A 26,395-nucleotide genomic window follows, 5' to 3' on the forward strand; every position below is an offset into this window, starting at 1 on the left:
ACTGGAAATTAAAAACCAGGATAGCAAAAATACTGTAAAGCTGTTCAACAGGTGAAAAGGTCCTTAATATCATTAGTCATCAAGGAAACACGAACTAAAACCACAATAACATATCACTACAAATCCAGCAGAAGGACTGAAATGAGAAGGACGGCTAACTCTTGGGGCGCGCTCTGGGGGAAGTCAGCTGTCAGGTCATGAAGATGCTCGAGCAGCTTCCTGGGGAGGAACTGAGTCTTCCTGTCCATGGCCATGTGAGTGAGCTATTTTGGAAGAGGGTCTTCCAGTTGAGTCAGGCCTCCAGACAACCATGGTGTCTGCTGGCATTCCTACTCCAACCACATGAGGGACTCAGGGCTGGGGTCACCCGGCTAAGTGGCTCACAAATTCCTGACCCACAGGAAAACTGGCAGCATCTACCAGAGTTAAACAGAGGTACTCCTTACAATCCAGCTTTTAACTCCAAGGTGCACACACAACAGAAATGTACACATATACACAACAAAAGACATGATCGAGGATGTTCACGGCAACGGCATCTATAATCACTCAAATCAGAAACAAGTTGAATGTCCATCAACAACAGAATGAAGGAACAGCAGTAATTCATACAAAAGAACACTACACAACGATAAACAGGCACGAACTACTGCAACGTGCAGCAACGCCAGTGTGATACTGAGATAAAGATACTAGATATAGAAGACCACATTTCCACTTACATAGAGGTCAAAGTCAAACAAAATCAGACCAGGGTTAAAAGGCAGGATAGACATGGGAAGGAAGCGGTGACTGGGAGGCAGCACAAGTAGGTCTTTTAGGGTACAGGTGATATTCTATTTCTCCATTTGGAATGTGTCCAAATGGGAGTCACTTTATAAAATTCAGTCAGCTCCACACTTAGGATATGTACACTTTTTCATGTACATGCTGCACTTCAGTAGAAGTTTATTTTAAAATGGTAATTAGAATTGGAAGACACAGCTCCAGACATCTCCCCGCAAGCAGAGCAAGAACACTAAAAGGAAGAAAAGGGAAGAGGGGGGAAGAGATGAAAATGACCTGTCTAGGAGGCTGAACACCCAGAGAGTAGGATTTTTTCAGAAACAGAGGACCAAGAATATTGACGAGAAATAATCAAAATAATTCAAGAAAAATTCAAGAAGAGAAGTGTCTTGAGTTCTCTAATATCAAGGGTCTACTATTTGTACAACTAAGAGAGATGAAAGCTGAATTGCTACGAAGCACATCATCACAAACTGTCTCGAGGTATTAATTAGCAGATTTTCACACAATCTGTCAATAGCAACAGTGCAAGGTTGGTACTGGTAACAAGAGATAGCATTCCCTCACCTACTTCTTCCTCTACATCCTCCCTCCTCCACCTCAGACAAATTGCCATATTTTTAAAAAAGAAATGCTTCTTCTCAATACGATTTATTTAGAAGAGTTTGAAGGTGAATCCCCAACTAGCTTGCATGCCTAATGGGATGTCAGCAAACAGGAGTGGGTAACAAATGGTCTCTGTGGCGACTGTGGGTTTTCTATCTTGGGGGGCTCAGTGCCCCCACTGATCTGCTCTGACATCACCAAAAGGCTGAACACACCTCAGGGGAACATGAGTTCAGAGGCCCAAATAACTAGACATCCTTAGAGAACAGTCACAATGAAAGAGAAACAACAAACAACATCACTAATGAAAGTGGAATTTTTAGAACAGGCAAACCTCAAGTTATAATATGTACTAGTATCTATACTAATATAAGATAAAATGTTAAAAATATGAAGTCAGACTATGTGGAAACATTAAATATGAAAAACATAACAGGTGGGATACTCTTGAAGAACAAATTAACCAAGCTTGAAAAATAAACTTAGGCATCCTCCCAGAGGTCAGCGTAAGAGGCTGAACACGAGAAAGACATGGAGATAACGTATTTAAAGAAACAGCAAGTCATTTAAAGAATGCACACATATTTCAACTAAAGGTCTCTTAGCCATACAGTTTAGATAAAGATAACCTATACGCAGACACACCATGGTGGTATTTAAGAAAGACAAGGGGAAATTCTAGAAACTTCCAAAGGCAAAGAATAAACAAATAACAAGTGGATAAGATCAGTCTCAAATTTGCAAAAGACACATGGGATTCAATAAGATAGTACAGTAATACTAGTAAAATATTGAAGAAGAGACTTCTCTGGTGGTCCATTGGTTAAGACTCCACACTTCCACTGCAGAGGGCTTGGGCTGAGTTCCTGGTCAGGGAACTAAGATCCCACATGTCATGCCAGGTGGGGGAAAAAAAAAAAATTAATATTGAAATAATAAAAAACTTTTAAATATTAAAAAGTTTTTAAACATCCAAATTATTTAAAAGTGATAGCAAATGAAAAAATATCTTTATGTGCATAAGGACTCAAAGCTCTGCCACACACTGTGAAAACACTTGTGGAAAGATTACTCCACCAAGAACTAAGGGGAACCACAGAGCGCTGAAGTTAGGGTGATCAGAGAGGAGAGAGACAGATTCAAACAAGGGTGCTCAACATTCCTTGTTCTGTAACTGATAAAAGCAAGAGGACAGAGAACCACCTGAGATATAGAAGACACAAAAACGCATATCAACCAACGACCAAAATGACATTGACAGGAGATACCACCCAATGACATCAGAATACACCCATTTTTAAAGTGCATTTGGAGTATTCAGCAAGGGGGACCAAGAAACAAGCTTCAACAAACTTAAAGGAACTGGAATCATACAAAGTAGTTTCTCTGACTACACAAAATTAAATTAGCATTCAATACCAGAAAAATATTTGGAGAAATTCTGTAAATTAAAAACTTTTTTTGAATAATCCATGAATCAAAGAAGTCACAGGGAATGTTGGATATTGAATGAAAATAAAAACAAAATAAAACTTGTGGGATGCAGCTAAAGCAGTGCGTAAAGAGAAATGTATAGCACTGAACACATGTAATACTAAATATTAGAAAAGCAAGGTCTCACTCAATGATCCGGGTTTCTATTTTAAGAAAATAGATAATGAGTATCAAATTAACTCCAGGGTAAGCAGAAGGAAGGAAGTAACAATGATAGGAGTAAAAATCTATGACACTGAAAAGAGAAAGTAGAGAAAAGTCACTGAAACTTTTTTTTTCTTGTAAAGACTTCATTCTTTCTCAGTTCAGTTCAGTCACTCAGTCGTGTCCGACTCTTTGCGACCCCATGGACTGCAGCACGCCAGGCCTCCCTGTCCATCACCAGCTCACGGAGTTTACTCAAACTCATGTCCATTGAGTCAGTGATGCCATCCAACCATCTCATCCTCTGTTGTCCCCTTCTCCTCCTGACCTCAATCTTTCCCAGCATCAGGGTCTTTTCCAATGAGTCAGTTCTTCACATCAGGTGGCCAAAGTATTGGAGTTTCAGCTTCCGCATCAGTCTTTCCAATGAATATTCAGGACTGATTTCCTTTAGGATGGACTGGTTGGATCTCCTTGCAACCCAAGGGACTCTCAAGAGTCTTCTCCAACACCACAGTTCAAAAGCATCAATTCTTCGGTGCTCAGCTTTCTTTATAGTCCAACTCTCACATCCATACATGACCACTGGAAAAACCATAGCTTTGACTAAACGGACCTTTGTTGGCAAAGTAATGTCTCTGCTTTATAATATGCTGTCTAGGTTGGTCATAACTTTCCTTCCAAGGAGCAAGCGTCTTTTCATTTCATGACTGCAGTCACCATCTGCACTGCTTTTGGAGTCCGCCAAAATAAAGTCTCTCACTGTTTCCACTATTTCCCCATCTATTTGCCATGAAGTTATGGGACCAGATGCCATGACCTTAGTAGTTTTCTGAATGTTGAGCTTTAAGCCAACTTTTTCACTCTCCTCTTTCACTTTCATCAAGAGGTTCTTTAGTTCTTCTTCGCTTTCTGCCATCTTTAGAGTTGTTAATAGGTAGTGCTCGCTTCGGCAGCACATATACTAAAATTAGAGTTGTTAATAGGTAAAAGAAAATGAGTTCATAGAGGAATTTTAAAAAATCCTATCAAAACAGAAAGTTCCAGGCCCAGATAGCTTCAATGAAATGGAATAATGGAAAATCTATCAAATATTTAGGGGAAAAACATACTAATTCTACACAAACATTTCAAACAAATGGGCAGAAGACAACATGTCCCAGACCAGCATTACCTTCATACCAAAAACCAAAGATATTATAAGAAAAGAAAATTACAGACCAATGTCACACATGAATATACACACAAAAATTCTCAACAAAATATTAGCAAATCAAATCTAGAAATATATAAAAGGGATAATATACATCAAATGGAGTTCATCACAGGAATGTAAGGTTGATTCAACATTCAAAAATAAATGTAATTCACCATAAAGCAGTCTAAAAAACCATAGACCACATCGATCCAAAAAATTATGACAAAATTCAGTCTATTCATGATTTAAAAAAAACTCTAGGCAAATGATAAACTAAAAGAGATTTCCTAAATGGGAAACCTTACACTATAGAATTTCTACAAAAGGAAGAAAAACATCTCTATGCTCATGGATGAGACAAAGATTTCTTAGACAGGACACAGTAAACATTAGCTATTAAAAAAAAAAAACTGACAGTCTACATATCACCAAAACTTACAACTATGCTCCTCAAAGATCACTATTCAGAAAATGAAAAAACAAGCCAGACTGGGAGAAAATATTTGCAAAATACACATCTGATAAAGAACCCACATCCAAAACCCAAAGGCCAGTCATAACTCAGTAATAAGAAAACAACCCAATTTAAAAAGGAAGGGGGCAAGATTTGAAAGAAGATGGATTAATAACATACAAGCACACGAAGAAATATTCAACACATCATTAGTCATTAGGGAAATGCAAACTAAAATGACAGCAGATGTAATAGATTCCATCCACTAGAATGACTAAAAACTTGCTTTAAAAATTAATACACTAAATGACCTGAGGATGGGTATTAACTACAATTCTCATACATTGCTAATCAGAGCACAAAATGTTATGGATACTTAACAAAACAGTTTGGCAGTTCCTTAAAAAGTAAAACATACACTTACCATGTCACCTAGAAAAATAATCAATAAATAAGAGAGTTCAATATAGTTGCCAAATCCAAGATCAACTTACAAAGATCACTGACAGTTCTCTACTCCAGCAATAAAATAGCTACACTTGGGAAACATAATAAATAAACACATCATTCACCATAACAAAAACTGTATGGCACCTAGGATTACAAAAGATCTATAAGAGAAAAATTTTAAATCAAATAAACAACACAGATGTTATGAATAAATGGAAAGATCCTTTAAGCTCTTGGATTGGGAAACTTGATAAAGGTATCAGTTCTTCCCCAAATCAAACTAAAAATTCAATACTCTATCAAATTTCAGCTGAATTTAAGATAACTGATTAACTTACTCTAAAATTTATATGGAAGAATAAAAGTACATGAGTAGTTACACTAATTTTGCAATAACTGAACAAAAAGTTGCTTGTTCCACTAAAAAGCAAAATCAGTTAAAGATACTAGAGTATGGGGCACACGAACATACAAAGAGACCTACAGCTGGCGTACAGCAGCGCACACAGAAGAACACACACACACACATTTCTGCTCCTGGGTTAAGATGCCAAAGAGAGCCCATCAGAGTCCCCTGGACTCACTGAGAGTGAGGACACAGATGAAACAAGATGACCACGAGCTGACCGTTGCTGGGGCTGGGTGATGTTGAAACTGAGTTCATTATAGTGCTTTCTACACTTTTTTATGTGCTTAGAACTTCCCGTGTAATAATTCCAAATATCTGAACAAAAACAAAAATCACAGCACGTGCTACTTCAGTGATCCCCAAGGTGGGTACTAGATACACGCCCCTGGTGTTGGGGGCTGAATTTTCAGGCCTAAGACAGACGACACGGCCCCACGCTGCTCAGGCAAGAAGACCTGGGACTGAGCACAGATGCTAAAAGACCTGTACTTTTTACAGAGAAGGCTAGAAATATTCCGTTCAGTCTGCTAAAGCAGTGATGACATTTAGCTTACACGAAAGGCCTTGGAAAAGAAAACGATAAACAGTCCCAACAACTAATCACAATGTAAGGCCAATATCATACCTGAATTTGTGGTCTAGATTTACCCTGCTTGAAAGGCGTGGAAACTCCAATGTAAGAAAATAACATAAAAGCTACTCCAAGACAACAAAAACCCCTGGGGATCCAGCAGGAGGAAACACAAAGTCCTCCTGCAGAAATGCTTTCATGAGCTAGGGAACCTGGGGGCCCCAGCAGCAAACAAAACCCACAGAAAATGAGTTCACAGTGAAAAATCACAAACTGCAAAATACAGTAAGAGAATGCCCTAAGGGAGAATTTGATAATATGAGAACTAGAAGCAAAAGAATAATGTGCAAACGTGCAAAACTATTACACGTGCTTTTAAAGGAACAGGAACCATTTTTTACCAAAAAAAAAAAAAAAAACTGAACACTGTAGACCAATATGCCTCCATCTTCCAAAAACGCATGAATGGCTCCCATCACCGTCTAAGTAAAAGCTGAAGTTGGTACAAAGACCTGTAAAGCCTGGTGACCTCTCTTACCTCCCCAACTTCACCTCCTACGATTCCCGGCCCTTGGCTCCCTCTGCTCGGGCTACACAGATGCCCAAGTCAGGCGTCCACCTGAGGGCCCCCACGCTGGCACTTCCCTGAACCTGGATACAAGCCCTCCCACCGCCCCCCACATCACCACATGGCTCTCCCCTGGACCCCCGTTCAACTGTCACCCACCCACTGAGGCCTCTACTGACCATACTGTTGAAAACTGCAACCCTGCTTACACCCTGGTATTGCCTTTCCGGCCAGCTGGTTGGCTGATTTGTTTTTACACAGAATATATCATCATCTGACATACGATGTATTATATTATCTTGCTTACTGCTTTCCATCCCAGATTATAACATAAAGTCAATGAGAAAGACCGTATCTGTTTTGATCAAAGCAGGATGGTCAGAGCCTGGAACACATACTATCTACCACAAAGCAGGTTCTCAATAAATATGTGTTGAGTGAAGAGACGGGGAAATCAGAGGAAGTGGACTGTTCTTGTAAGAGATGAGGCAGAATTCTCATTCACTCATGCATGCACACATGCACCCCCAAACACAACTCGGTCGTTACCTTATACAAGGGAGCATCAAGGTATTCTTTTCCTTACTGTGCAAATTCCTCCTTCACATCCTAAAAAATGACTACAACTGACTTTTCAAAAAATAACTTATATAAAACATCACTACATTTTCTAAGGCATTAAAAGTACAGACAGTATAGTAAAAAGCACCCTCCATAGTTCAGCTTCCTGTTCCTTATTTTTATCTTTCCTGAGAAGTCATATGTCCACACCATCAACTTCTACATATATAGAAACTATATAGTTTTTCTTTCCTCCTACTTCCTCAGTTAATGAGTTTTGAGAATATTCTACTTGTTGTTGATACTTATACCCTTGGATATTGATACAGAAATGCTAGCATCCATCACTCCATTCTGTGCCCAAGAATCACCTAAGATACAGTCTTTGGGAAGACAAAAGCTGATTACTGTGACGATTGCATGCGTGCTCAGTCGTATCTGACTCTTTGCAACCCTATGGACTGTAGCTCACCAGGTTCCTCTGTCCATGGGATTCTCCAGGCAAGAATACTGGAGTGGGTTATCATTTCCTCCTCCAGGGGATCTTTCCGACTCAGAGATCGAAATCACATCTCCAGCGTCTCCTGCATTGGTAGGCGGATTCTTTACCACTGAGCCACCTGGGAAGCCAATGACTATAACATGGCATCATATTATCACCTCTGCTAAATTCCAAGTGTCTTCTTATTAGTATTTACACACATGTGCGTTCTGATAAAAATATAGTTTGTGGCTCATAAGACTTCAGAGATACAAAACATAAAACAGTATTACTATATCCTTTTGACAAAAATCTCTCATTATAATTCGCTTTGTTTATCCCAGATAACAGTTTGTTTTTTTCCTTAAGATAAGTATTGGGGCCAAGAAGGGTATTACTTCACCTTGAATAGTTATAAATTTGGAATTGTGCAATATTGAGCCCAGTCATAATCAGAACCTAAAATTATTCTTACGTTTTTATCACAGGATTTTCAAAATTGTTATACCAAAGGTGTCTGAAATAATGTGCCATGTAATTTAGTAATAAATAAAACACATATACATAATACCATTTTTAACTTCTGACTACAGTATATAGGCTCTGAAGATAGTCAGAGGTAATCCAAACTGCTCATGTTGTTTGTATAAACTATAAAATCTCTCTCGTATTTTTGATTACAAAATGATATCACAATTTGAGCCCCATTTCACACCTTTTAGAGTAGATGCATAGTAGTTTTTATCAGGTTCTGCCTAACACTGCCATCTAATGGTTCACAATGTGACTGCAGGCAAGGCCAATCAAACTGCCGATGTGCTTGTTCGCTCAGAAAGGGGAAAATACCCCTCACAAGGAAGCTTAAATAGTTCATACTAAAGTTCTATAAGAACTGTTAGTAATATGTGAAAAATATAAGTCACTGAATATTTTATTTTAAAAATGTTTCAAAGATGTCACCCGACCAACTCATCACTTAGGTCTTGTCATCTGACGTTGAACTTGATTAAAATTGATTTAAAATAATTATTAAGATTATTTTTCACTCTACTTCTCCTTAAGTATTTATAAAGTATTTTCTGGAAATACTTCAAAAATTTAAAAATATTCTTTGTTCACAAGCAAAATAAATCATTTAGATTATACAGAAAAACTCATTTTACAAATAGCTTATTTCACTAGTATAAGAACCTACTGCAGGGAATTATGTCCTTGTTATATTTATTGAGTAAAACTGACATAAAAGATTAGTTCCAGGTGTACAACATGATTCAGGATGTGTATATATTGCAAAATGATGACCACAGTAAGTCTAGTTAACATCCTTCACCGTTTACAAAGTTACAAAACTTTTTTCTTGTGATGAGGTCGTTTGTGTTTTTTTTTCCTCTAGCTAGATTACCAGTTTATTATAAGAGGACATATTGTAAGAGGACATAACTCTCTCTGTCACTGAGAAGACAGGAGGACAAGGTCCCTCGGTCGCTGTGTGTGTGTCTATGTGTGTATACCTACCATGCTTGCTTTATCCATCCACCCACTGATGGATGCGCATGTATTTGTTACTGAGAGGACAGGAGGACAAGGTCACTCTGTGTGCGCGCACACACCACACTTTCTCTATCCGTTCACCCACTGAGGACCAGCCAGAGGAAGAGACGCACGGGGCAAGACACAGGGAAAGGACTGAGAGCTCCGTGCTCTCTCCAAGCCAGCCAGCCGCTCTGCACTCTTCCCCCGCCTCCGTGTGGGCACCAGTCCCGGATGCCTGGTGAGAACTTCTAAGATCTACCCCTCTGGTAACTTTCAAACACTCAATACAGTCGTATGAACTACAGTCACCGTGCTGCACACCGCATCCCCAGAAATTATTTTATACCTTTGATCCCTTTCACCCATTTTGCCACCTGCCTCCCCCCCACCTCCAGCAGTCTGTTCTCTGTATCTATGAGCTATATTTTGTAAGATTTCACATATAAGTGAGATCATGCAGTATTTGTCTTTCTCTGTCTGACTTACCTCACCTAACGTAACACCCTCCAAGTCTGTCCATGTTGCTGCAAATGACAGGACTTCCTTCTTTTTATAAAGCTGGGTAAATAATCCAGGGGGTGTGTGTGTACACACCACACTTTCTTTATTCATTCACCCACTGATGGGTGTGCATGTCTTTGTCATTCAGAAGACAGGAGGACAAGGTCCCTCTGTGTGTGTGTACACACCATGTTTTCTTTATCCATTCACCCACTGATGGACGCGTATATCTTTGTTATTGAGAGGAAAGGAGGACAAGGTCCCTCTGTGTGTGTGTGTGTGTGTGTGCGTACACAGCACACTTTCTTTATCCATTCACCCCCTCGTGGACATGTATATCTTTGAGAGGAAAGGAGGACAAGGTCACTCGGTGTGTGTGTGTGTGTGTGTACACAGCACACTTTCTTTATCCATTCACCCACTGATGGACATGTATATCTTTGAGAGGAAAGGAGGACAAGGTCACTCTGTGTTGTGTGTGTGTGTGTGTACACAGCACACCTTCTTTACCCATTCACCCCCTCATGGGCGCATATACTTTGTTACTGCGAGGACCGGAGGACAAGGTCACTGTACACCACTGGGCTGCAGAGATTCCCAAGGGAAACACCTGTCCCTCTGCTGGACTCCTTTTAACGTCTCCAGGTCTCCAAGCCGACCAGCGAATCCCACCACGAAGAGCACAGGAGCAGAGATGCTCAGAGTTTCCAGGGCTTTCATGGGAATTTCACTCCTGCCACCTGCCCAACTTGTGGGTTTCCTGGACGTCCCTGCCTGCTGCTTTTCCAGCCTCTGCTTGAGAGTCTTTGAGTCAGCAAGTCAGTGCCTCCCACGGGAGTCACTTCGCCTGGAGACAGACAGTGCCTCCGAGCTAGCCCTTACCAAGCCCAGTGACTTCCAGCAGCATCTCTGTAGGCGCGTCGTCACCCACCCTTGTCCATGCCCTACACGCCCCAACTTTTAACTCCTCTTTCCTCGAGCAGTCCCTATGATAGCTGAAGCCTGTTCTGCCCTTCTCCTCTCTGGGATCAGCATGGCCTACATCCACAGCTGCCCCTCCCAGGACAGGTGTGATCCCCTCCTGTCCTGACGCAGACAGCGGCCTCCAGGGCTGCGTGTGTTGTCCAACTATCTACACCATCCACAAGCACATCCGGGTCAGCCAGAAGGCACGTCGCAGCGCCGTCTCACAGGCTTGCGACTCCATGAACTGTAGCCTGCCAGGCTCCTCCCAGGCTCCTCTTCCGTGGGATTTCCCAGGCAAGAAGACGGGTGGGTTGCCATTTCCTCCTGCAGGGGTTCTTTCTGACCCAGGGATCAAACCTGCGTCTCCTGCATTGCAGGTGGGTTCTTTACCACAGAGCCACCACAGGATTTTCTCTGCTCTGCTATTCCTAACATATCTCCCGAAGCTTTTGTAATTTGCAAATTTCATGAGCAAACATGCTCTTATTTTCAAAGCAATCATTGATACATATTTATCAGGCTAGCCAGGGAATGAGAACAATACAGAAAGGTAAATGTTTTTCTTTCATTTTCATATTATTGCAATAATACAGGCAATTTCCAGAGTGTAAGAAGCACTTGCAAGTGGAAGGCTCTGAAGTGAGCCAACTCTGGGATATGGCTTGCTTCTGCTCACCCTGCTTTTACACCCTGCTGGATGAAGGAAAGGCATTGAGGACTGGAGATAAATATTCTTCAGATTAAGTCACTGGGGAAAGTCTCTAAAGGACAAATGGAGGAAAATCTACCCTACCCTATCTTAACATTTAAATTTTTAAAGCTTTTCAATTCATCCTTATCATGAGAATATGATAACTGGGTGGACCTAAAACTATGTCCAAAACATTGCCTTACATCAAAGGATGCAAGCAGAGTTAAGAAGGCAGCCTATGGAATAAAAGAAAATATTTGCAAATCATATTATCTGATAAAGGATTATACGCAGGAAATATAAAGAACTCCTAGAAGTTAACAACAACAACAAAAACTGGTTAAAAATGGACAAAGGAAAAAAAAAAAAAAGGACAAAGGACTTAATTTCTGCAAAGAAGGTATACAAATGACCAATAAGCATGTAAAAAGATGCTCGATATCAATAATCTTCAGGAAACAGAATCAAAATCACAATGAGACACCACCTCAAACCCATTAGGATGTCTACTATCAAAACAAAAGAGAACAGAAAATAAATGTTAGCAAAGATGTAGAGAAATTGGAACCCTTGTGCATTGCGGCTGGGAATGTAAAATGGAATGGCTGCTATGGAAAATAGTATGGTGGTTCCTTAAAAAATTAAAAATAGCATTGCCACATGATCCAGCAATTTCACTTCCAGATGTATACCCAAAAGAACTGAAGGAGGGTCTCAAAGAGACATGTGTACTCCCATTAGTCACAAGAGCCAGAACATGGAAGCACACCAAGTATCCATTTCCAGATGAGTGGATAAATAAAATGTAATATATCCATACAACTGAATATTACTCATCCTTAAAAAGGGAAGAACACTGTGACACATGTTCCAACTCGAATGGACCTTGATAACATTATGCGAAGTGAATTAAGCTGGTCACAAAGGATATACACTTACACGAGGCACACAGGAGGCGAATTCACAGAGACAGAGCAGAATGGTGGCGGCCAGGGGCTGGGGGAGCAGGTAAGGGAGCCGTTTAACCAGCACGGAGTTTCAGTTTGGGAAGAGGAAAGTTCTGGAGATTGGCTGGGCAACAATGTGAATGTACTAACACTACTGACTGTACCTTAAAAATGGTTAAGACAGTAAATTTTATGTTGTGTACATTCTACCACCATTTAAAAAATTTAAGCCATTATCAAATTTGTTCCAAGGTCACCTTTATGCCTAACTCTTACTAGAATATTGGGCACAAATAACATTTAAAGTGGAATCTTCTCAAAGTCCTAGCCCAAGAAGGCAAAGTCCTATAGAGGAAAACAGTTTCCTAAAAACAACAGGATGCTTCCCAGGAAAGGTCTCTAAGCCAAACCATTTTAGAGGAATGAGGATATGTCTCCTACATAATACTACATAATGTAGGAATACTGATAAATTAACATAGCACACAAAGATCTGTATTATCTTGTACCAACTAAGAGCTTTTGAAAACACTGATTTCAATCTCCCTGAGGCTTCAAATCATGGGAGGGAGAAGAGCGCCATGGCGGGTGGTCACCTGTAGGTGGCAGTAAAGGCACAGTGTTCATGTCAAAGCAGCCTTCAAGGTCAACCAGCATGGGACAGCAGAAAACACATGCAATTCAAGTTCTACTATATTAAACAAACTGTATCAACTTCTCTGATACACTGTGAGTGTTGATCTTGCGAAAGTTCACCCTGGGGCCTTTCCTCAACCACTCTATCTTGTCTCATTTTTCTTGCTTGATATGTCTTTGTGATCATATACATTTAGAAATATTATACATTCATTTTGGAGGGACATGGTAGTTTTCTTTCTTACAGAAAAAGAAACACACACACTCTAGTGAAGTCAGAAAGCCTATTTATTGAGGTCTATTGTGTGCTAAGCACGGTGCTAGGTGCTCTGAGACATGTGAAGACAGATGGATCAGGTCCTTGTCAACAAGAGAGACCCAAAATGTGAATAATAGGGATGAGCGTCCAATCAAGGGGTGAAGTAACAACACACTGGTGAAAGAGAGAGAGATCCACAGACACCTCCAACTCCCACCTCTAAAAACAGGCTCCCACAACCCACAAATCTTTTGGTGAGTTTTACTGCCTATGTGTGAATCCTTAAATGTTTTATTTCAGTTTGGTCTACTTTCTGAAATTCATACAGATAGACTCGTACAGTATGAATTCCTTTGTGTCTGGCTTTTCTCGCTTCACACCATATACACTACATTTGTCCATGCTGTTACATGCACCTCCTGTATGATCCATTTTGATTGTGAAAAGCAGAAAACTGTTTACACAACTGATTTATCAACTCTACAGTTGCTGAACATGTAGGCTGTTCCTAATTTGGAGCGATTAGAAATAACGCTCCTATGAACATTGTTATCTATCATCTCCTGGTACACAGGAACATGCATTTCTACCAAGGAGTGGAATCTGAGTCACAGGTGTATGTATCTTCATCTTAGTACTTAATATCCAGCTGTCTGCCAAATTTAAGCTCCCACCGGCCATGCACAAGAGTTCCGGGTTGCTCTATACCCTCACCAACACTTATTAGTCTTATTCACTGTGGCCACTTTAATGTGTGGGTAGTAACATCCTTAATGACAGTTTCAATTTTTACTTCCCTGAATACTTATGAGGTTGGGCGTACTCACACATGTTTACTGACCATTTGGATACACCCTTTCTTGAATGCTTCAAAGTCTTTGGCTCATGGAATGGCAGCAATCTCCCTTGCAAAATTAAATTTACAGGCTGACAGAATCCAGCTACAAAACTTTTCCTGGAGAATATCAAATCACTGGTGAGAAACAGGGATAGGACAGGAAGTTCTATTTCCTCAGATTTTTTTGCTACAGATTGAATGACTACTTTGACTATTCTCTACTAAGTAAGACCAATCTCAGCAAAACTTACTGAAAGAAAGTACACCACCATAATAGAGAAAGAGCACAACACAATCTCACAATCTGAGAATCTTGAGTAAATATCCCTGGGTTACAGCATCGAAACTACTATTGTGTCCTCAACATACTCTGCTGTTGGCATGACGATTAAATTCTATGACCCATGTAAAGCACTTAGACCTCTGCCTGATGACTCTTTACCTCTGATAATACAGATAAGAGTAACGGCAGAGATAATTTTTTTAAAAAAATCCTAAGTAACTCTTTTAAACCAATAACCTTCAACCTGTAGACACGTAGTTACTTTTTAGAATAGGATACTAAAAGCCTCCATCACACACACTAGTACACAAGGTTGGATTTAAGTAACTCAATAACACACCCCTTATTTCTTTACCAGTCTTGACTCTCCACACTGCCTTTTTCTTCTAAACTGCTGTTTCACCATACTACTAGACATTTTCCCCTAGAAATTCATCTCTCTCTACATATACTATCTCCTTGAACTGTGAGACCAGAATCTGTAGGGGGCAGCCCAGTACATCACAATAACCAGAGTTCTACTCAACTAGTTGTGCCCTGGGGACCCCGAATGACTCTCCAGGCAGTGAGTGAAACGTCACCCCACAAATTCTTGACCTGGGATTTTAGGGGGCATAGGAGTGCTTTCACTGCCATATAGAAGCCTTCTCCTAAGATCCTCTAAGTGAAAGAATCTTTAATATCTTTAGGCAACTCTACTTTCATTGTCAGTTTAGATCTAACTAGAATTATCTATCACTTTGGTTATCTGGATTCAACTTCTTTGCTGTGAGGTAAGTAAACCATCTGATTGTCTATGTGTCTGTAAAATTGTGAAGTTGGACAAAAATTGCTGGGGAAAAGGAATTTGGGAAATGCTGAATTTACAATACTGTTTAGAAAATCAAGTTTTCTACAGGAGGTTGAAAGGAGGTTGACAACCAGTTTGGCTATAAGACTACAGCTGTTAAGTTGTTGGAGTTACAATAACATAGATGTAGACAAACATTATCTCAGCCTTCTTCATCCAGAAACCACTAGGCAACATACCTGGCTCTCTCCAAAAAAAAAAAAAAAAAATGCAGTGAATTCAGAAGCAAGCTTGAAAAAGAAAAGGGGTAAGGCACAAAGATTCCTAACATCAGAGTGGGAGACCATCAGGGCCAAGTAAGATTCTCACTCTTGTTTGCCGCCCCCACCTCTCACTTGTGGGGACTGGCTGTCTACCCACCGCTCTGCCTGTGTCTGCTGATGGCCCCCTGCGCTGGGCAAGATAAACAGTAACAAACAGCAGGGCCCTCCTCACAACACTGGTCTGAGGAACCAGGATAAGCCTCATATCCACTGAGGAAAAGAGAAATGTGTTAAGAATGAGAAATACAGTTTTATCTGTGGCACAGACAAAATAAATCTCTTGATATAAGAGCATGCTTTTATAATGGGGATTTACTGTGTAAGTCTATTAACTACATTCTTTCCAATAATTGTAAAATTGGCTTAACTAAATTATATTCACTGGACTCGAGGGCTAAAATAAAAATTCACTTGGGGCTTTTAGTACCTAAACCAGCATTCAAAAATGGACCTGAAATGGATGATTCCATAAGGTGAAGAGAACTCTGTGAAATCCTTCATTTGCAAGGTGAAAATTTTCTTTCACTCATATCCCAATATAAGTGAGGAAATTAAAGCTGCAAGAATGATCCCCAAATAAGACAAGTTCTTCCATTTGAATAAAAAATTCATTAGGTTCAAGTATTAAAGAAGCAAACTAGACATAAAAGTTTAATTCTTGATCCACTGTTTACTCACTTGCTGCCAAATGGTTTGGGGGAATTTTTTTTTTAACTGAAATTCTTTTCCACCATAAAATCACCGTGAGAAGCCTGGAAACAGAGAACAGTGCTAAGCGCTGCAGTGCTGGGGGCGGGGGTGGGGGGACGGGTGGTCTTATCTCTGTTGTTCTTGCAACTGGCAGGTTCCCTTCACAACAGCAAGTCAGAATGTCCCTGATGCTGACACTGGGCTTAATGTTTTATCCATGACTCCCTCAGCCCTCGACTTCTTCACCTATATTTTCAATCATACATTCAACCAGTATTTACTAAATGGCAGTTAAACACATACATACACAACACATGCAAACCCTCAAGGACCTCAATTTAGAGGAGGATAAAAGGCAAGTAAAGACCCAACAATAATACAAATACATGCCACTACAGGGATAAGAAGCCAGTGCTAAAGAACCTTACAGGCACGAATAACCAACCAGCATCAGGGATCAGAGACGATTTCGTGGGAAAGGCAACATCTAACCTAAAACTTTTAGGATAAATAGCAGCCAGCCACATCAAGAGATGGGGGTGTGGTGGGAAGGGATATCACAGGTTGGTGTAACAGCCTGTGAAAGGCCAGGAGTAGGAAGTCGCATTAGGCTAGGACGGAGAGAAAGACAGGGCCCACCCTCAAGCTGTGTCCCTTGGGGCCTCTCCATGAGAGACTGTCGAGTCAGAAAAAGGAATCTCCCTGCGCAGACAAGGGGCCTTTTCTTAATGAGATCTATGCCTTTCCATACCTGCTGACTTCAGCAGCAGGAGAACACTAATCAGCAATGAATTTTAGAAGACCTGTCGCAGGCTATATGAAAGCAGGGCAATGAAAAGATTGGATCTGCAGATAAGAGGTTCCTATCTCCAGGTAAAATATCAAACTCCTATCCTGCATATGAAATATAACTCTGTGTGTAAAAAACTGATTATAATGTAATTCAGCAATGAGCATATCACATCTAGTGAATAATATCAATGTAATCACCTCACAGTGGGAAGTCTTTACAGCAGCCAGGGCAGAAAGGGGAGGGTACTGAACTTGGTACCAGAAGAGACTAGGCCTCGGTGTCTGAGTTCTCAGCAAGTCACTGGCCCACACTGGGCCTTGAATCTCCATCTACACAAGAAATTGTAGCTCGGGGTTGCTGCTTGTGCTTCTAAAACCCATTCACCTAGCATTATACAATCAAAAGTATTTTAATCACCAAAGGAAAGGGTCTAAATAATTTGTAAGTCAGATTTACTACAGTTTTGTCAGAGGAAATAAAAGAGCATGTGCCCACAAGCTGTCTTAAATAAAAAAAAAAAAAAAAAAACTTAAGTTCACATACCTTTTAAAAGCTGACAAATCATGCATACAAAGTATAAAGATAATTAAAATTTTAGGACAAGCAAATGAAATTATGATTTTTTTTTAAAGAAGAAAAAAAAGTTAATATAGCCAAGCAGGCAATGATTGGAGTTGCTCACTTCTCTTTTCTTTGCTTTCACTTCCCTTCTTAGGTTAAAATACTCCTAGTATGTAAATTATTCCACTCAAGACTCCCAGAGTCCTTTCTTTTTTTTTAATTTACTTTTTTTGGGTTTACTTTTGTTGAAGGATAATTGCTTTGCAATATTGCATTGGTTTCTACCAAAATCAGCATGAATCAGACACAGGTTGACCCACGTCCCCTCCCACTTGAACGCCCCCCCCACCCCCGAGGCTGTTATCAAGCCCCATTCTGAGTTCCCTGAGTCACACTTCCCACTGGCCATCTATTTCACACATGTTAATGCACGTTTCTGTGCTGCTTTCTCCATAACTCCCACCCTCTCCTTCTCCCCAAGCCCCCAGTCGTGTCCATAAGTCTATTCTCCATTGCTGCTTCCCAGAGTCCTTTCTCAGCAATTCATAGGGATGTTTTTGCCAAAGAAATTACTTCTAGTCTTCCATGTGACAGACAAGGGATATGAAACACTGGGGACTTAAAAAATAAAGCAAACCAAAGTAGGGAAAAGTATGTGAAAAGCTGAACTAAGTAACTGAGGGTGTCCAAATTTCTACCATTTAGGAATATTTTAGTAGCAAAAAGTAGATATTCGATGATTTTCGGAACTTGTAGTAAAGGGTTCCCACTAAGTGCCAGATTAGCACTTGGACTTTCCTGGTTTAGAGTCCTCACAATCCTACCAGATGGGTATTATCTCTATTTTAGCTCTACAGAAACTAAGGAACAGAGGTTCATGGTGTTTAAGTAACTAAAGTCACACAGCTTAGAAAGTGAATAAATTATACTATGAATTCTATTCTAGTCAATATCAAATCCCATTCTCCTTCAACAGATGATGCAGGCTTTAAGCACCAAAGTAAACAAAGTGAAGACATTTTTCTGTGATTTTCTTAAATACATGCCATCATTTCAAAGGGAGCTTATGCTAAGCATGACCTCATAAACAAATCATTTGTGAAAGAGAAAAACCACATCCAGGGCAAAGTCATAACTTGAAAAAGCCTTATTTCAGCGAGCACTTCCTGAAAGAGACAAAGCAGCAATTGCAGCTGAGCGAGTATCAAGTCCTATACCGAGTATTATATCTGAAACAACTTTTTAAAGCAACGGAAGAGCCTAAAACAAAAGAAATATAGCGTTTCTTAAATACACAGTTTCTAGAAAGAGCTATTTTAACACAAGAAACTCAAAGATATCTCTTTTACAGAACTGTGTTTACCGAAAAATGTTCTCAAACACAGCCTTTTGATGGTCAGGAGGTAAGTAGCATTTAATCAGTTTTATCACAGATTGTCAGACGTAATGTTGTACTTATTTGTTAAATCTCAAGATGTTTGCTTTATTTTAATAATATGTTGCTGAAATTATGTTGGTGAAGGACCTTCAAATGGGTTATACTGTCATCTTCCTATGTTATTAATATGACTTTCATTTATTTTCAGTATTTTTTACGTTAATAGTAAGTGTAGTTTTTTTCAACTTACAGAGAATGTTGATATAATAAATTTTAAGTATCTTCAGGAGTCTTTATCACTTGGTTTTCAATTACACTGTTTCAAAGAATGTCAAAAACTTTTAAAATGCTGACTTACAAGCTAATCATTTTTCAATATTTATCCAAAAATGTTATGTGTGTGTATAGAGTACAACTATATAGTAATGCCTTTAAAACACATGCATCACACAGATTTTTAGTCACACTTGACTAAATTTGCTTAAATTTGCTCATTTAAGCAAATGAGCACAACTGTTCATGACATAAAGTCAGCCTGAGCCCAAGGAGGAGAAAAAGATTCATTCAGAAGAGATTTGTAAGTAAGGAATTTCTGGGACAAAAATCAGGGATGAGGATGAGTGGAGGGAGTTCTGACACAAGAGAAAAGAAGGATACAAAATGTCATTTATATTACAATTTCTACTGCGGAAAAATTCATTGAAAGTTAAAAATAAGAGCCAAGTCTCTAAAATGATTTTTTTTTTTTTGGTATGATACTAGAGATTTAATTTCTCTATGTAGTATTTTTCTCATTTTATAGAAATTAATATTCCAGTCACCTGAATATGTGGAAATTTTAATTAACACAGGCTTTTAAATATATAGAATTCTATTTCAAAAATTGTATTTAACCTAAATATTCGGCAAACTCAGAAAGGTAGGAAGGAGGGAGGGAGGAAGAAAACAAAGTCCTATCTTGTCTTTGTCCACAGCAACTGCTCTAGTTAATTTTAAATTACTGCCCACAATGTCACTGAGCAGATGGCCAATCTCCCCCATAGTTTTCACTAAAGAGCCTCAGGGTTGAACGAGAGGAAGCCCACTCTGCAAAGTGACATTTTTGAAGGAAACTTTCTTACACCTCCTTATTTCAAGGGGGATGCCACAAGGTTCCATCTCTTTGTAGAAAGTCTATTTTTAAAATCACTGCTGTTGATGTTATATCGTGGGTGATGGAAGTATCACACAGGGGGGCGGGGGTCAATGATATTTACAATCACAACTAAACTCCTTTCCAGTAGAAATGGGCACTGCCGGTGGAGTGAGGGGTAGAAATTATACAGTTTCTGCAAACACATAAAGTCACTGAGTGACTTCTTGTTAATAAATACTTGTTTCTGATACTCCTTTAAAAATTAAAATTGACAAATAATACTTATGTTTCTGTATCTAGGTAGAGTGAGGAGGTGAAAGTTACTATACTAGAAACAGCTTATTCTCAAGGTGATGCGCCCTGTGCACCCCTGTAGCCATGAAATCTCCTTCTGGGACACCAGTAAACACCATCTGGAGGATTCAGCATTAGACGGTCCCAACTGCACGTTAAAAACTAGCCTGTCTATTGTTTTCAAGAGTCAAGCTCTTAATCTGTACACCATGGCACAAGAACTGCTGTTTCTAACCTACGATAGCTTAGAACATGATGCTATGAAGAACTATTTGCCACTTAAAAGAAAAGTAGATTTATTGGCCAATTAAGCAAGGTTTCATTGACAAACTAGAGAGTAGCTACTGTGGGTCACCCTGCCAAAGGTTTCTTCCTGCACTTACCCATCAATCCAGCAAACTGAGCATCTACTATGTACTCATCAGGCAGTGCGGACAACACAGCGGTAAGAAGGAAAACCTCCAGCTCTCAAATGAGAATTACTGTGACCATTCGGTAGTCAACCAGCTATATGGTTTCTTTACTTTCTAATACATAATTTTTATATTAATATTTTATATTTAATGAGTAATAATCCATTATATATTAAAATTATATTTGATGAGTAAAAATCAGACATTACTGAGTTACCAAATATTTAAACAATAAACATGATAAAAAGTGACAAACTTAAAGAGTCAAAATTCAGGATGGCCTTTCCCCAAGTAGTCCCAAACAAAGGATACCTAATACAGGAACAACTGCTACCCAATCCCATACTACAGGGAGACAGAAAATGAATACACTGGCCAGGGCATTGTGACACACCAGAAACCATCTTAGTGGGCTAGTATATATCAGCAGTAGTACCCAGGGAGTGTATTTCTTAACAAATACCAAGACACATGCGTTGACTCTACCACATAAAGTATTCTCAAAATCCACTGACATGCCAAGCTAACTGTAAGAATGTTAAGCATTTACTTTTCAACTAAGGGTTTCATTCCTATTTCTGTTTTACAGTTTCTAAGTGTCATGCCCACCAGCGAGCTATAAGATGACCACTCCTCAGAGTCAAACGCAACCTGCCCTTCCTATTGACCCACATCCAGATGAATACAAGATCGCAGCCCTCGTCTTCTACAGCTGCATCTTCATCATTGGATTGTTTGTGAATGTCACTGCCTTATGGGTTTTCAGTTGCACCACCAAGAAGAGAACCACTGTGACCATCTATATGATGAACGTGGCACTACTGGACTTGATATTTATAATGAGCCTACCCTTTCGGATGTTTTATTATGCAAAAGGTGAATGGCCTTTTGGAGAGTACTTTTGCCAGATTCTTGGGGCTCTCACAGTGTTTTACCCAAGTATTGCTCTGTGGCTTCTTGCTTTTATTAGTGCCGACAGATACATGGCCATCGTACAGCCAAAATATGCCAAGGAACTTAAAAACACATGCAAGGCCGTGATGGCGTGTGTGGGAGTCTGGATAATGACCCTGACCACCACCATCCCACTCCTGCTGCTCTATGAAGACCCAGACACAGCCTCCTCCACCCCCGCCACCTGCCTCAAGATTTCTGACATCATTTACTTAAAAGCTATTAACGCGCTGAACTTCACTCGACTGGTATTTTTTTTCCTGATTCCTCTGTTCATCATGATTGGGTGCTACTTGGTCATTATCCATAGTCTCCTTCATGGTAAGACCTCTAAGCTGAAGCCAAAGGTCAAAGAGAAGTCGATCCGGATCATCATCACGCTGATGGTGCAGGTGCTGGTCTGCTTCATGCCCTTCCACATCTGCTTTGCTTTCCTGATGCTGGGAGGGGATGAGAACAGCTACAACCCCTGGGGAGCCTTCACCACCTTCCTCATGAACCTCAGCACTTGTCTGGACGTGATTCTCTACTACATCGTTTCGAAACAATTTCAGGCTCGAGTCATTAGCGTCATGCTCTACCGTAATTACCTTCGGAGCGTACGCAGAAAGAGCTTCCGCTCAGGTAGCTTACGGTCACTAAGCAACGTAAACAGTGAAATGTTATGAATCCTCACTGTTCGCCTTCAAGATCTTTAAATACACTTAACTATCTTAGGGTGAATGGATATTCTCTAGGATATCAACAAGTCCCTTCTCTCCTGAATAAAATAATCTTTAAAAACCCTTCCTCTTTTGTGGGATCTTATTATTGTGGTAGCATAATTAAATATACTGAAACATTCTAATTCATTATTTTTATTTTAAAAACTTACATAAAACACTTGCATGAATGACTGGGAGAAAAGCATCCAATTCATGTTTCAGATTCAAGCCTTATCTAAATACATCATTGGTTATTTGGATTTAACCCTATGTGCAAGTGAGAATTACCTGATCTCAAATAATTGAGCTACTGTTTAAAATAATTTGAATTATTTTCCAACTAGATGCAGCTCCCTTTGGTTTGATTTACGCTCAGAAATGGTGGTCTAAGTCTAGTTCTTTGTGTTCTAAACATAAAACTTCTGGGATTCCTATACAAACATCTATATTCAACTCATCACTGTTACTGCTGTAAAGCAAAATCTGCAGAAGCAAACACCCGAGGGGTGATAAAGGTCATTGCCATCAGCCCTCCCCTCCACAGAATTCATTTTCCTTTGGAAACAGACCACAGCCACTCAATAAACACTTACTGAGAGCCTAGTATGCGCCAGACTCTATTTCAGACTAGTGGGGGAAACCGAACCTGACGCCCTATTTCTGCCCAATAATCTAAGTTCATTCCCATGACATGAGGTTTCTGCTATATGGTGAAATACATTTATTGTTCAGTTGCTAAATCATGTCCTACTCTTTGTGACCCCATGGACTGCAACACACCAGGCTCCTCTGTCCTCCATTATCTCCTGGAGTTTGCTCAAATTCATGTCCGTTGAGTCAGTGATGCTATTCTAACCATCTCATCCTCAGATACCCCCTTTTCCTTTTGCCCTCAATCTTTCCTAGCATCAGGGTCTTTTCCAATGAGTGGGCTCTCCATATCAGGTGGCCAAAGTATTGCAGCTTCAGCATCAGTCGTTCTGATGAGTATTCAGGGTTGATTTCCTTTAGGACTGACTGTTTTACTAGTCAGAGACTTTGGATTCATATCCAAGCCTTATCATTTAATTTCTCCTAACAAAGTAACCAAGTGACTTCTCCATTTAAAAAGGAAAGGAAGTGAACTATAATCTGTAAACATATTACTCTAAATATTATGAAAGCACATAAGTGAGTCAACAGTAACTTCCTCTTTGCTGAATAGCCTGCATGACTCTCAGCATGATCATCTCCTAATGGGACTAAGAATCAAATAAATGCACTGGCTATAAACATATTTCTATAACATGGGCAAATAAATATTCTTAAAGGAAAAAAAAAGAGAAACACAAAGGAACCCAATCATAAAATAGCATTTTCATACTAGAAGATCTCTTAGATGGTCTTCTGGTCTAGTCCTTCTGCTTTAAATATAAAGAAAATGAGGTCCACAGAGGTTATGTGACTTGCTCAGCTAAAGCACCAGCATTAGAAACCAGGTTTAGCTCTCCTTTCATGTTAACCACCGATTTTTCAATAGTAAAAAGCAAATGAGCTCACAGAATGTAAACATTCTCATAGCTACACAACGAAAAGGAGTCAGGATGATACTGAGATGCAGTTCCTCAACAAGAGAAAATCACTTGAATGTTTTAGCTTTATTAGTCAAGCGAGCAAGATACTTAAATATCATTAAGTGAATATTGCTAAAACAAGAGAAATCTCTATTTGATATGTGCTATACAGTCACAGCCTATTCTCACCTATATAGATTAATCTGCTCTTACATAATTTATTAAATGACAACTTCTCTGCAATGACTTTTCTTGATGAGAACAATTTGAGAGCACATGACACAACTAAAGGCTTTATCAACACAAAGTCAAAAAAGTGAAAATGTATGTCACGGTTCTCACAATAAAACACAGATAATATAAAACAATTAAAAATAACTTTATTCAGCATTATAATCAGATACACTTTAATACATAAAACTTAAAATTCTACTTATTCTGGAGTGATTTGATTCTGGGAAACAATATATAACATCCACATATAAATACTAACAATAAAAAAAATAATAGGTAGGTAAGGACAGGTATGTGATAAGCATGGGTTATTGGAAGAAACTAATACACATAGCTACTTTCAAAACCTAATGGTTGCGTTTTCTGAATATTAAGTAACAGTCATGAGAATCTATTACATGCCAGGTATAATTTCTTTGTAAAGCACCAGAAAAAGAGATGAACATGTCTGTGGTTCAAAGACCTCACCTTACAGTCTTAAGGGGCTACACTATAACCAAGGCTACCCCTTCAACATTATTGAGGGTGAGGCAGCGAGTACATAACGGAAAGCTGGTTTGCCCTCAGTGGGCTAGGAGGGTGGGGCAGAAGGCCCAGATAATGACAATGATGATGTGAAGCAATCAACACTAATAGGCATTTTAATACATGTGTTGGACTATACACCAAAGGACAAATAATCCTGCAGAAGGACAACAGGGTGCAGAGAGAAAACCAAGCAGATACAAGAATACAAATACACAGCAGGTCAAGAATGACCAATGGGAAACTCTGGACTGGGGTCAGATTATAAAGGCTTTGAAGGAAAAGAAAAAAAAAAATATATATATATACACACACACACACACACAAATATGGGATGGGGAAGTTACTACTGCTAGGATGTTTGCATAGGTTAGTTAATTCCCTGTCAAGTACAGAGTATGACCCCCCAATTTACACATGAGGATTTTCTACAAACTGAGCTCAGGAAATAGAACTTGAGAAGTAACTGGCTCAAGATGATACACAGGTAACACACGGCAGAGCGAGGAAACCTCAATTCTGTCTGGTTCACGGGATGGCGAAGCCTATGCCACTCACACTATTCCAGACAGGCTTGATACCATCTTGGAGTTTACTTTTATTCTGAAGAAAATAAGGATCTAAAGGTTTTTAAAAGGAAGATTAGTATGGTCAAACTTCTATTTTAGAAAGACAACTTCTGAAAACACTGCATGAAATGCTTTGCAGGTGATAGGAAAACTAGTTAGAGAATTATTATAAAAATCTAGGCAAGAAAAGCTAAAGATTAGTTAAGACTGAGATAATGACAATACATAATGAAGGGATAACTTATATAGCACTTTGAACAAATAAGGCTCAGTGACCCACTTCAACAATGAGAAAAGGGAAAGAATTCCAGCTTGGATGACTATGTAGATGGAAATGCTTTTAATTAAAATAAAGAGTATAGAAGGAGGAGGAGATGAGAGCACAGAAAGAGAGGTGACCAGAGGAGGTGAGAGGTTCTAAACACAACAAATTTTCTCTGAGCCTTAGAAGTCATTAGGAAATATGAGTAAAGATCAGGAAAGTAATATGAACTGGAAATAGAGAACTGGGACACAACAGATGTTAATGATAGCTGAAGTCATGAGAGTGGACAAGATGGCATAGAGAAAGCTTTTGGTGTAAGTTTGAGAAAGGAACTGCAAAGAGTAATAAATAAGGTCAAAAAGGACCAGGAGACAGTAGTGTGCTAGGACTCAGGAGAGCAGGTTATTTCATGAAATAATGGGATGCCAAAAGCAAATAGTTTGCGACTGAAAGGTCAAATAAGACAAGTGAAAATAAGCCATTGGCTTCAGAAATCAGTTGGCCACTGCTGACCTTTATAGTTTTAATAGTGGTGAAGTTAAAAAGAGAGAGACACAAATAAGAAGTGAAGAACTGTTGGGAGTGCAGATAAATTTGGCACTGATGAGAATGAAAAAGACATCATGTGGAAAACACGGCACATAATGCACATAAAGCACATTGACCAAAAAGTTTCCTGAGTTTTTGAAGCTTTGCTACCATCAAATAAAAGATATATTTATAAAATGCAAAGTTTACTTATTGAAGTAAAGATTTATATTTCAAGAAGTCTATGTTTGGGAATGCTTCAAGATTCAAATAAGCCATATAATAACACAAAGGGAAACATTGTTTCATT

General features: G+C 39.4%; 2 protein-coding genes across 2 annotated transcripts in view; one reads left to right on the forward strand and one right to left on the reverse strand.

Annotated features, from left to right (window-relative positions):
- UBAC2 (UBA domain containing 2) overlaps window positions 1-26,395 on the reverse strand; it is a 163,064-nt gene that overhangs the window by 104,247 nt on the left and 32,422 nt on the right. The gene's annotated exons all lie outside the window — the stretch shown is intronic.
- On the forward strand, window positions 18,691-22,493 carry GPR18 (G protein-coupled receptor 18). The gene is made up of 2 exons (XM_043477508.1): window positions 18,691-18,936; window positions 21,343-22,493. The coding sequence occupies exon 2, from the start codon at window positions 21,377-21,379 to the stop codon at window positions 22,373-22,375; it is 999 nt and encodes a 332-aa protein (XP_043333443.1). The 5' UTR covers window positions 18,691-18,936; window positions 21,343-21,376; the 3' UTR covers window positions 22,376-22,493.

This window comes from Cervus canadensis, chromosome 9, assembly GCF_019320065.1.
Source record: "Cervus canadensis isolate Bull #8, Minnesota chromosome 9, ASM1932006v1, whole genome shotgun sequence".
Classification (NCBI taxonomy): Eukaryota; Metazoa; Chordata; class Mammalia; order Artiodactyla; family Cervidae; genus Cervus; species Cervus canadensis.